Raw genomic sequence first — 13,397 nt, forward strand, 5'->3', positions numbered from 1 at the left:
AAAGAAAATCGATCAGTGAAACAGATGTATACCATCTGCCCCATACCCCAGTAGGGGACACGGGACTTCACTTGTAATCGAAAATTAAAATAAATCCAGTGATATATACTCGTAAATAGACTACAGTCTATTTTCTACAGTCTGGCTGTAGCCAGGATGAGTCTCAAAAACGTTTGACTCAAAATCTACTAAGTTTTATTTTATCACAGAGCAAGCAAAGGAGCAGATGGGATAGAATCTACTAGGTGTTTAAAACTTGCAAATATAGAATACAGATGGGATAGAATCTACTAGGTGTTTAAAACTTGCAAATATAAATATAAAAATAAAGAATAATTCTGTGTTACAATCCATTTTTGCTATGTCCTCACTCATATTATGGTCATTTTAAAATACGCTTCCCAAAGTCTTAATATAGCTGTTGCCATTAAATGAACTGTAGCGAGTGCATATTATATAATATTGTTTAAAATGAGGCGTGTGCTCGCAAAATAAAAACAATAGTTCGGACTGACTGACACACATACCAGATGAAATTTGTGTTTATTACGAACCATTGTGTTACATTCCATTCCGACATTATGTGTGCAACATATCGCCTATTGCTCTTGATAATGGACCAATGAAAAGGAAAAAAAACGGTATACACGATGTAAAAGATGTCTTATGTAATTCTACGTTAAGTTCTAGCTACTTATAAGATATATATTATGAATTATATAATGGGCTTGCTTTAATAACAATATAAAATGCTTATTACAATTATTTAGGCAAGTATGTACTGAAATTTAGGTAAAATATGGACTCAAAAGAATTCAAATACAGGAAAATAAACAGCCCATATCTACACGACTTATTATACTGATAATGTCTCTAATTAATAATCTCTTAAGAAATTTAATAACCGGTTGTAAATCGTAAGATTATGTTAAGACGATTCAGAAGTGCATCAAGAAAATGTCTTATTGAATAAATAAATATTTGAGTTGGTTTCGGGAAAAAACACTGCTAAGTAAGTGGTAATTTTTATTGTACACGACTCCAACGACAAATTAAAATTATTTTTTTGTATGTATTATTGCTGACAACTGAGCCTAGATTATTAAAAAGCTTGAATTAACATCTATGGCGTCACAAAATGGCGGTGAGATTATCATTACCCGTTAGAAACGTAACCTCTTTATAAGAATAGTTATAGTGCACTCATATTTATCGAATGTACGTTAAAACATAATTATAGGTAAGTAGAAAGCGAATGCCGCACGGATTTAAACAGTGATGGATCAGGTGGTTACGAGATACGATTAATTGATATTCAAGTACACATACAACCGAATCTAGTGCGTTTTTAGTTTGACATTTTAACTCTTACATATTTATATAGGGAGAGAATTAAAACTGCATTTTGGTACATGGCTTAATTTTATGTATTTCATGCCTATTAATATTCCTTACTATTTGCAATTCTGGAGATAAAATATAAAAGTTCAAAAGTTTTATATTGTATTGCTTCATGTTTTTGCAAAATAAAAGTGTTTAGGTAAAACGATATTTAATTGTAACGCAGTCAAGATGAGAAATATATATAATCACGAATTTCATTTATTATATGCATAGGCAGAAAAAAATAAACTAGGCGCGCGATATAAATCTAACAGCACTCAAGAATCACGTATATGTCAACGGTGAAGATTTTTTTGAAACCGATCCAATAGCTCCTGAGATTAGCGCGTTCAAACCAACAAACCAGCAAACTCCACTCCTTTTTATTATTAGTATAGATTATGAATCAGGATATACACATCATGTACAACTTTATTATTTAAGTAGTAGTATAATATGTTCCATAAAAACGATACCTCTTACGCCCCAATTAAGGAGACAATTTCAGGTCTATAATCTGAATCTATGTGACAATATTATAGGAAACAAAGCATAGAATAAACAAACGGACGCGCTCTACTTTCACGTTATTGCGTAGTGAGCTGCAATGAAATTTTATCTCCCTGTATTATTGATACGGATTACAGCATCCATTGCTAATGTCCGGATTAGATTACTGTCTGAGTCATCGCTAATTGAACTGATTTTGCAACTTATAATACGATTTATATTTTATATTTCCAATTCAAAAAAGATGTGGGATATTTTAGTGTGGGAGTCGAGCACGCTTCGGCACGAACTGGGCCAGCTCGCATCGAAGGTACCATATCCCCACAGAAGATCGGCGTGATATAGTAGGATCCTGCTATGTTTCGTTCAAACAACTTACCCTTCCTAGTTCTTTTCTTAATTCGCTCCATCAATTCTCTCCTTATTTTTTATGCAATGCATTTGTATATGCCTAATATAGCCTCCGAAAATGTTTATGGATGGTGCTGATCGTTTACCATTATAATTGCCCATATTTCTCAATGATGGACAGACCACACCATAAGTATTTAATATAATTTGGTACTTCAAAATTTATAGCTGTTGTCTGTTGTTGTTATTTGCTGATAATTTAAAGTGCATACTATGGCTATATGACATTATTCAAATACCTATATTATTTATATAGTCACTCTATTAAAAACCTAATATATAAAATTAATAAAAATAAAGAATAAAAGTCTCGTTTTATCTGTAGAAAATATTTATTTAAAAAGAGAATTGTCAAAATAAATCCGACACAATTCGCGCTGTCACAACGCCGCAGTCCCCGTTCGTTAATTGAACTTGCGGGGCCAATATGGCGGTTTTCTTTTTAATTTTTCCACTCAACCGGGGCAATGGATATATCATACCACCACACAATTCAGGGCTGTTACTAAACAATACGTTTAATGCAATTGAACACAATATATGCGATTACACTCTTCATTGTTACAAGAATCAAATAAATAATTATTTTTAACATTAACCTTCAAATTGTCAGAACTAGTCCAATTTTAAATAGCATCACATGGAAAGCACTAGCTTTCAGCTTAAAAAAAAGAATCATAAAAATCAGTTCACCCAATAAAAAGTGATGAGTCGAATTGATATCTTCTAGTTATTTTGAAGGCGGTTGAAAAATAAAAATCCAACAACAAAAACAGACATTCTTTTTCCTTTATTTAAAAAAGTGATTACTCAAGTACACACAATTATTTATATTTAGAAATTCCTTTTACTTTTACACATTTACTATTTATTAGCACTCACAGTTTTATAAAATAAAAATAAACAAGTTTCTATACTCCACCGTCTTAATAGATAAACCGTATATAACTTCATTGACATTGAGTATTTTAATTGTTTGGCACATCTTTAATACTTGAAATAATTAAGTTAATCTCAACCCTATGAGACACCCAGCACGCTTTCAGTGCGCTATCACGCCTCTCAGCCCTGTCATCGGTTAAACATTTTTCCCGCCAATACAAAATCAAACTAAAAATTATAAATTGAAACAAAATCATGCCACAATCAACCTTATTTCTATGTTGTTTAATCTGTTAATAATTTGATGATATTCTGCACATACATCATTTTGTTATAGCGAATCAAAAAGCATTGTGGTTTTTCGAATGGATCCTCTTTTGTGGATGACATCTGAATTTAATATTGGATTTAGCATTTAAATAATAATCACATCATTATCTCTCCTGTCGATAGTCGCAGCTTCCGTTGAATTTATTATTTTATAGATGCAATGGTTTTCCAATTTAGATACCTACATAATATCTGCTTCGTTAAATCTATTGTCTGACTATTTTATACATATATTATACTAAAATGTCTTGTGACTTGCGCAGGATTTAAGAATAAATACCTATTCGTATTATTTATGAGTTATATATTAGTATTATGAATTATGTCACCTAGGAAATATTTCATATAAATTAATGTGAATACTCCACTTGATATAACAGTAACACAGTATATGCTCCATGGTAATACAATCTACATAAGCACAGATTATAAATAAGGTGGTAGGAGGCGGGAAAGCCCGAGGGAGTGGCGTCAGGGTGACAGGGCTTATCTGGGCGCAGCACTCGTAGCGTCTTACAACGGTTTAGCGCCCATATAATGCCATGAAATTATTTACCCTGTATTTCCTACTAGTTTTGGGTTTGGATGAGATTGGATAAACTGAGGATTAACGAATGACATACTAAAAGGCTAAATAGGAGGTTTTGTAAATGCATAAATTGTATTTAAAATGCTTTATAAATTATAATCGTAGTACCCAAAAATAAAATTCTTTCAGCCTTCGTTACATTTTCTAGTACACGTTTATCATGCTTAATATTGGTGAAGTCTGTGGAAAACATATTTGGAATGGAACGAATTTCCTTCAAAAATCCCTCTAAAGTGTATTCGCACTGTAGGAACTCCTTGCGGGATAGGACTATGACGATGTCGCGATTTTCTCAGTGCGCAGCAAGTGCAAGGCGTAAGAACCTGTCAGTGTTGTCGGTACTCGGTAAAATTGGTACACGACTGGCTGACGGATTTATTTAATACTTCCATAAATATATTATGTATCAATTAGTCTTTGAATTCTTATTTATGCTAAAGATTTGTATTATATTTTATATAAAAATTTAGGATATACGTAGTAAAATGCCTTGGGCCAAAATTGTTACTTGCTTACTTGTTATTAATAATTGAGATCAAATCATCAGTTAGTTATGCAAAAATGTTTTATGTCCTAAATTACTTGTATACTCGTCTAAATTTCGCCATCACCACTGATGGGACAAGTTTTAAATTGTTCGCACTTTAACGCAGTAAAAAATTCGTGCCTGTAAAATATAAAGGTTCTGGAATACGGATGGTAGGGTGTTTAATAAAGTGAAGGACGATAAGGTGTCGTCAAAGCTTAGCGGTTAAAGGACGCTTGACGGTTCGCTTTACAGGGTTGGGATTTACGATATTGACTCAAGATTTAGGGTTGTCATGCAGTAAGATTACATACAATTTAACTAGAAATAGTAATTCAATAAGAATAAATAATTTGAAATGTTTTTTCTAGAGCCTGTGTACTTAATGTGTATTTCATATGACATAACACAACAACACATAAAAGTATTGGAATAAAATGTTTTTAGATGTCTATTTTCCATAGTTCAACAAGTCTACTGTTTAACGAATTAGGAAACATCTTTTTTCGGTGGAGTAGTTAGCGAGAGGAGACTATAGAGAAGACTTTTCATTTGTCCATAAACTATCTACTCCAATTCTGCCCGTAGGATTTCACCTTTATTCTGTATTAAAAATCAATCAAGTATTATATCGTGACAACCCTACAGATCTCGTTACGAAGCCTCCACGGAGTCATCAGATAAGAGCCGGCGCTCAAGTTTAATTGAATTTGAGCAAAGTTTCCGCCACCCCGCCCGTGCACTGATTGGTGCGCGCCAAAGACATTGTTCCTACCTATATATACCATAGATAGTAGAGGCTATTGAAAACTAGCCTTCTTGCTTGAATGGCATTCAATTATGCTCTATGCTTTATTTATCGATAGCATGGACGTCACAATATACAAAAAATCGATGGAAAGGGAAACCATAGAGAATGCTTTATTAATGAATAGAAAAAAATACCTTTCAAGGTTAATTAGAAAAAGCATGTATTTAATATATGTGTATTATATTAATAACCATCTCAAATAAGCGTGTTATGTAATAAAGGAAGTTCTGCAAGGCTGGTTTTAATGCGTACGGATTTAGAGTTACGGTGTTTTGAATACGGATACGTCTTAAAACATGAAGAATGTTAAATGTTGGAAATCAAAATGATATTTTTTTGTCTGGAGATAGTTTTAGTTAGGGAGGCTAGAGAATTATATAAGCTTATACTTTTTATCTGGTGAAGCCGCGGATGGAAAGCTAGTATTATGATATGTTTTCTAGTGTTTGAATGTCGAGATCGAGCACGCTTCGGCTTTGGACCAGCTTGGACCAAGCAAGCAAGGTATACCCCCAGAAAAGACACGCGTGAAATAGCATGAGAATGCTACTGGTTTTCGTACGATGATTGGGGACCTGGAGATTCGTTTCTTCCCTCTCTTCCCAGTCCATTCCTTTCTGTCATTCTTTTCTGTCAGCAATCCCTTGCTTATCCGTTACCCCTTAAAAGCGGGCAAGGTATTCGCATAGGTGTTACCTCAGTGAATGTTCATAAAGTGGGCCACTAGTTCAGATGATATAAAAAAAATGAATAAATATATGCTATGATAAATGAATAACAAAGTAATGTGTTCAAAATTTTCAATAACATTTAAGCGTCGCTGTAGAAACCATTTCAAATCAATCATCTCCAAAATTGCGAACAGACAATATGAGCAGACCTAATAGAACATTATAGATAAGTTATATTAGAAAATGTAAAACAAATCTCTTTGAGCTTTATATTGTTGGTATTAAGAATCATATAGGTACGTATTAAGGTAATTTTTCCAACTCGCAAGGCTGTATGATGACTGTAGGAATTAGTTCCAGCTAAAATGTGGAGCGGATGTTAAAAATGCTGTCGTAACTCCGTTGATTTAAGATAGATTATCCAAATACTCTGTGTTGTATTGTTATAAATTAAAGACATAAAATATAGTAAATAAAAAGGTGCGTTTTTTACTCAAAATAACAATTACAACGTTCATTACCATGGAATGTTAATTATAAAATTTAAATACCGCCAATGACCACTTATAATTTAAATAGTCGCTTAAATGTAAGATGTTTTATTTCAATAAAACATTTGTTTAAGTTCTCTAAAGTGATACCTACATACACCTATAGTCTATTGCACTCAGGGATCATGTACACTACAATCTACATATCCAACACTGAAAGAATCAGTTGACTAATTGTTGAGATGAGCTCATTGATGATCAACAAACTAATTATTAAGCTAATTTCAACTTTATATCTTCTAAGGGGCTAAAGATTACTATTACTTTGCCAACCGAGGTTTTCAAATTGGCTGTTCTTTTTTTTTGAGTTTGTTACCTCAGAAGTTTGGACTGGGTGAAGCGAATTTGATGATCCTTTTCTTATTTAGAAGCTTAATCTCCCGTGTCCCGTGGTTTTATTAAATTATATTGCCTATTTCTATCAACTTGAAGGCGATTCAGTTTTTCGCTTAAAACAATCATACATAATATGATTTATCCACTTTGTTTTGCCACAAATAGTGGGTACTTCATTCTCAAAATTATGAGCATGTATGTGCAAAACCAAAGAACTGGTGGGCATTTTAACTTTGAATGGATAAACAAACGAGTAGAAAAGTGAAGACGATTATAGAAATCTAAACATTAATTCGTAGGATCTTTATGTTTTTTTGGAAAAAGTTGACTAGTACCTAGTTATGACCTATAAACCTGTTGCAGTACATAAAAGTTCCCCGTAGTGACTTAGAAACTAGTATATTAGACAACATGACACATTATTTGCTCTTTTGTAACTTTTTTTCACGGTCATAGACAACTGTAACAATGCGATATGGTTATTAACGCATATGGATGTAGGCACAAGAGACGTTTATTTTTGAAAGCGCGTGAAATACAAAGGTCTTTGAAATGTTCATTGCGTGATATTATAACGGCAACTACCTATTAGCCAATTATATAATTCATGGTCATATTAAAAAAAACACATTTTACGTATTTCTTGTTTTAAAATATGCTTAATTATCTATGACATAAGGTAAATTCGTGTTTTATTTTTTATATTACCGACGTGAAGGTATAGCCCACTGCAATAAAGAATATATAAAGGCCTACACGTTTCAGAATATTATGCAAATTTTATATGATAGAAAAAGTCACAAAGAACATACTTTAATCTTTTTATACAAAACCGTGGTAACAGCTATTTGACCAGTCAATCAGCCTTTTAGTCGAATTATTGTTCAATTAACATAAAAACTTTATAGTGTAGTAACTAATTCATTTTTTGAGTACAATCAATAGATTTTTAGTGAATCGCGTATTCTTATTTTTGAGATATAATATGTACCTACGCATGTGTAGAGACAGAGCCGATAAGGAGGCGTTGACTCGTTGTTTGTATAAATGTGTGCGTGCATCTAAACACGCAACATTTTTTGCGATACGTTTCTCCTCAAGATGAGTCCTAGTAATTTCCGATTCTTAATATGCGAAGTGTAAAAAGCAATATAACAAGTTTACCAATTTGTCGCAGTCCGCAGCATAGATTATGTCCACTTTAGCCCACAGAGTTGGCTCAATGACACGTAATGTTTTGTATGTGGTAGTCGAGCACGCTTCGGCACGAATTGGGCCAGCTCGCACCGGGGAAGTACCACATCCCCACAGAAGACCGGCGTGAAATAGCATTCTGCTGTGTGTCGTTCGGTGAGTGGGGGAGCCGGAGGCCCATATCCTTTTCCTTACCCCTCCCAGACCTTTCCTTTATTCCTATCGCCAATCCTTTCGTAATCCCTTCCCAAAAAATCGGCAATCCATCTGTAGAGGCGTAATGTCTGCAATGGACCTTATGCCTCTCCAAATGTTTATGGGCTTACCATCAGGCGTCCCACCAGCTCCATTGCCGACTGTAACATATAAAAAAAAAACATAATTTTATATGTATGGACGGAATCGTTTTTTATATATATATGAAACTCCATGACAACATTTACCATACGACACCGGTAGAACCAGTGAAATGAATGAAATAAGGGCAGAAGAAACGAAAATTTAAATGAGGAAATATTGAAAATGTCAAGCAAAGAGGGTATACTATGCACAAATATTATTCTATCCTAGCGTCCTAACAGGAACTAGGTTCTTAGCATTACATACTTTTCAAATTTTCTGAGGCTATCAAATCAGGTTCAATAAAGTTATATATATCTAAGTTTATAATAATTAAATAGCTGTTGACTTTACATTATAGTAACTACCCACGACTTCGATAGTGGTCAAAGAAAATCGCACTATCTATCCGAATTCATAGATTCTTCTGCGTCATATTAAAAGAAGCCTATGACACTCTCACTCCACTCTCCAGGCACGAAAATCGTATCATAAAACCGCTCTGTTGCGACGTGAAGGAATGACAGACAAACACACTTTCATATTTTAAATATTAGCATGGTTAAAATAACACTATATTAGTTGTGAATAAACAATTTGTTGGTCTGAGATGTTATTATCTTTCTTATTCTGATTGCTCATTCCATTATTAGTCATATATACTATTTTTTAAAATCAATTAAATAATAATGTAAGTCAATTATGATCTAGTTTCTAGATACTGTTTTTACAATAATTACTCACCGTCCTCATAGCTTATCAAAAGACTTGTATCCGCATATCAAAATAAACATTAAAAAATACGAACCGGTAATATCAGCTGTTTCAAGTTTTCAACATTTGATTTCGGACTTCGGTATTTGGAATTAATTATCTATGAACTTTTGCTAAGACAATAATTACGAATTGTTGCACAAATAAATAAAATTAGATTGTGTATAAAATATTTATTATAAAAATGGCAGAAAAATCTAAAAAAAAATCTGTGAAAAAATCTAGGAACTTGGTGAGTCGTTCGGTACTTCGATAACATAGAATTTTGTATTTAGAAGAGAATTTTAATAATTATTTTGGCAAGTGGAAAATTTATAAGATTTCAAATACCTACTTTAACAATCGTAACATTATTTTCTGCTGTAAACTAAGTGTTCTTAACCTCGATATAAAAACGTCGGGTTGTTCTGTTTGAGGTGTGTGTGTATGACATCTGAGCTACTGAACGGATGAACCGATTTCGATTTTAGGTGTCCTTAAATATGTTTGTAAATGAGTAAATTCCATTGAGAATTATAGTTCAATTGATTTGTTTGTAATTTTTATTCCATAACATTATACTAGGGATACCCAAAAACAATGTGACAGCACAATAACAATTAATACAAATTACTTGATAATTATACTGTTTATTGTATTTCAGGTACTTCCAATTTTATCAATGATTGTTGCATTAGGAGCATCATATTATGCTTATTACAAACTAAATGCACCCCAAGCCAAACCACAAGTTGATTTCAATGCCTACTGGGGTCCATACCCCATGGATCAGAAACCAGATGTATCAATAAGACCTTTTTCTGTTGAATTTTCTGATGTGGTAAGATTGTGAAACCATAAAAAAGTTACAATAATAAGGCAATATAATATTTCACAGAATTGAGTATCTTTATAAGAAGATATCTGAAGTCAGACATATTTATATATAAACAAACCAATATAACACTATATAATTTTTATACATTCCTAAACAACATTTTTACTGCTTCTCCTCCACTATTGGTCGTTACATGATGTTATACAGTCTCCGATGAATAAAAAAAATTGTGACATAGCCTTCCTTGATAAGTGAATTTCCCAATACAAAAATTACTTTTAATTCATACCATCTTTTCCTGTGATAAGATTGTTACATTTTTGATGTTTAATTTCAGATGATAAATGAATTAAGAAATCTATTACTTCACCGTAGACCCTTTGCTCCCCCTTTGGAAGACAGTGGTTTTACATATGGATTTAATTCAAACTTCCTTACGAGAGTGCTAGATTATTGGCAAAATAAATACAATTTTGCTGATAGAGAGAAGTTCTTTAACAAGTATAACCATTATGTGACTACTATACAAGGGCTGGATATTCATTATGTTCATATAAAACCCAATGTAGCTGAAGATGTTGAAGTAAGTATATCAAAAACCAGTAACACAGTACATTATTAATTTTTTTTTTCATGGTTTGAACTCGATAAGCACTAAAACTCGTTTAGGGTCCATAATAGGTGTCATTATTGGTATTTTGAGTCCTTTTCACAATTATTTTACTCACAGAAAACTTATGAATATTTTCTTTTTAGATTGTACCCTTACTTCTATTGCATGGATGGCCCGGGTCATTCAGGGAGTTTTATGAATTGATACCGGAATTAGCTCCTAGACCAGAGCATAATTTTGCCCTTGAACTTATTATACCTAGCCTGCCTGGATTTGGCTTTTCAAAGGTGAGTATTTTTTGTTGAAGTTTTTGTTATACAAGTTGCAATACACAATGAATAGTGGGAAAAATTTCAAATCAGTTCTAGGTTAAATATGAACGTTTTTTTTATTTCATAGAACAAATTTAATAATATGCAGACTCTACCTCTCCCACGTGTATGTATATAAATATAGTCATACACATATTAAAGTGTGGTACATAATTTATTCATAAAATATTGATGTATAGAAAAACCAGTTAATTAACAAATTATCATTATTTGTTAGCCATAGAATCAAGGTGAAAAAAGTATATACAACTAATGATGCTTATTCATTTGCAGGCTCCGGTTCGTCAAGGTATGGGACCTTTAGAAGTGGCAGTAGTAATGAAAAATCTAATGGACCGTATTGGCCATCAAAAGTACTATGTACAAGGAGGGGATTTCGGACATAATATTGGTTCAATAATGGCAACAATGTTCACAGATAATGTTCTGGGTTTCCATACTAATATGCCGATACTACTCTCCCATCCAATGGGAACCATTTATATGCTGTTAGGTAACTTTTTAAGATTTAATTTTTAAATTCTCAAAATGTAACTTTATCTTCTGACATTTCTTATTCCCTAAATCAAACTTTATGTCCTGATAATTTTGTGTTCTTCATTCTAATATTACTATTCTTCTTTGACTAATTTTTCTATGAAACCTCTCACTTTAATAAAATCTTCTTTCCAGGAACAATATTCCCAAGTTACATAGTTGAACCAGAGATTCAGGACAGAATTTACCCCTTGAGTAAACAGATTTCATTTATTTTAGAAGAATCTGGCTATTTACATATACAAGCTACTAAACCAGATACAGTGGGTAAGTTCATAACCAAATTCATTACTTCTAATGTTTTGGAAATATACAACTTAGTATATTATCTTCCAGTCTATCTTTTAAAATGTAGCAACCATTACTATATGGATTTACTATTCATCTAGTAGCATGATTCGACTGTGATCTAATCATGTAAAGTTAATCTATAGATTATTTTATATTTATAATATACAATTGCATGCACCTTTGAGAATTGATTTTTTGCTTAAATATTGGTTTTAAGTACATATGCTCTATAGTCTAAACATAATTGCAATAGCATAGCATATGAAGTGAATACATAAATGTACCTAATATTCTTCTCCCTCATAAATACCATCCTATTTCAGGTATTGCATTAACAGATAGCCCAGCTGGTCTAGCGGCATATATTCTAGAAAAATTCTCAACATGGACAAATGCTGAGAACAAAAAGGCGGCCGACGGAAATCTCTTATCAAACTTCATGTTAACACATTTACTTGACAATATCATGGTGTATTGGACTAGTAATAGTATAACAACCTCTATGAGATTGTATGCGGAGGCATTTAATAAGAAACGATTGGGAAACAAGTTTGATATGTGAGTATGTATATAGTTTTTTCAGCAGATTAACGGTTGCTAGTAGGAAATTGGTTTTCACCGTCACTCTGTTAAAAAATGTATTTATATCATTAGTATTTCTGTTTACAATGCATTTTTTTCAACCAAATGAGAAAAATGTGATTTTTCAATTCAACTGTAGTTTTTTGTCTGTCCTCTGTATTTACCTCAAGACTTTTGACTGCTTTAGCTAAACATTGAAAATAGCTATTCCACTGTAATTTTTTTACCTTTTCGATGAATACACAGACATGGTTTTAATAGTTATTATTACAACTAAAGAACTGTGTAAAATAGTAAGTCTTATCTACTATATTCTATCTATATTCCTTACTTTTAATTTTTTTTTTTTATACACCACAACCATTTTTGTTACAGGATCCCAACAGATGTTCCAACATGGGGAATAAAATTCAAACACGAATTGATAACTCAACCAGACATTGTGTTAAAACTGAAATACAAGAACTACCTTCATACTACAGTAGTTGATGCTGGCGGACACTTCGCTGCATTTGAGTCACCTAAAATACTGGGACAGGATATATTGCAAGCTATTTTGACGTTTAGAGAGTTTTGGGGTGTTAGGTGATAAATTGTTTTTAATTACAATTGAGCAATTTTTATACAAGTTTTTTATTCTGAATGATTGCATTCTCGTAGCAAATAATTTATTCAAAAGAAAACGATTTTGCTCAGCATTATATTTTTATTTTAATTGAAAATTGTTAAATTGCTTTTCTCTTGCTTCAAAAGCCAAAAAGTAGTTTTTCTTACGATAAAGCTTTCTTATCTCAAAGGCCTATTATTAAGATTTTTTTTTTTTTGTAAAATTGATATAAGCCCCTATACCTAGTCTTGCCATAAATATTGTAATAAAGAAAAAAGAAAATTGTTAACTGCAAATAACATTTATTACTT

The 13,397-nt window shown here is 32.3% G+C and overlaps 1 protein-coding gene across 1 annotated transcript in view; it reads left to right on the top strand.

The window, feature by feature from the left end:
- The first annotated feature begins 9,348 nt into the window (after window positions 1-9,348).
- Window positions 9,349-13,397, top strand: part of LOC119836711 (juvenile hormone epoxide hydrolase-like) — a 5,767-nt gene continuing 1,718 nt past the window's right edge. Inside the window, exons 1-8 of the mRNA XM_038362138.1 lie at window positions 9,349-9,539; window positions 9,951-10,127; window positions 10,462-10,707; window positions 10,881-11,024; window positions 11,343-11,562; window positions 11,742-11,873; window positions 12,221-12,455; window positions 12,855-13,064. Of these exons, the coding sequence (XP_038218066.1) occupies window positions 9,492-9,539; window positions 9,951-10,127; window positions 10,462-10,707; window positions 10,881-11,024; window positions 11,343-11,562; window positions 11,742-11,873; window positions 12,221-12,455; window positions 12,855-13,064 (1,412 nt within the window). The 5' untranslated portion in view covers window positions 9,349-9,491. The remainder of the gene's footprint in view (window positions 9,540-9,950; window positions 10,128-10,461; window positions 10,708-10,880; window positions 11,025-11,342; window positions 11,563-11,741; window positions 11,874-12,220; window positions 12,456-12,854; window positions 13,065-13,397) is intronic.

The sequence above is a fragment of the Zerene cesonia genome, chromosome 25, assembly GCF_012273895.1.
Source record: "Zerene cesonia ecotype Mississippi chromosome 25, Zerene_cesonia_1.1, whole genome shotgun sequence".
Taxonomy (NCBI): domain Eukaryota; kingdom Metazoa; phylum Arthropoda; class Insecta; order Lepidoptera; family Pieridae; genus Zerene; species Zerene cesonia.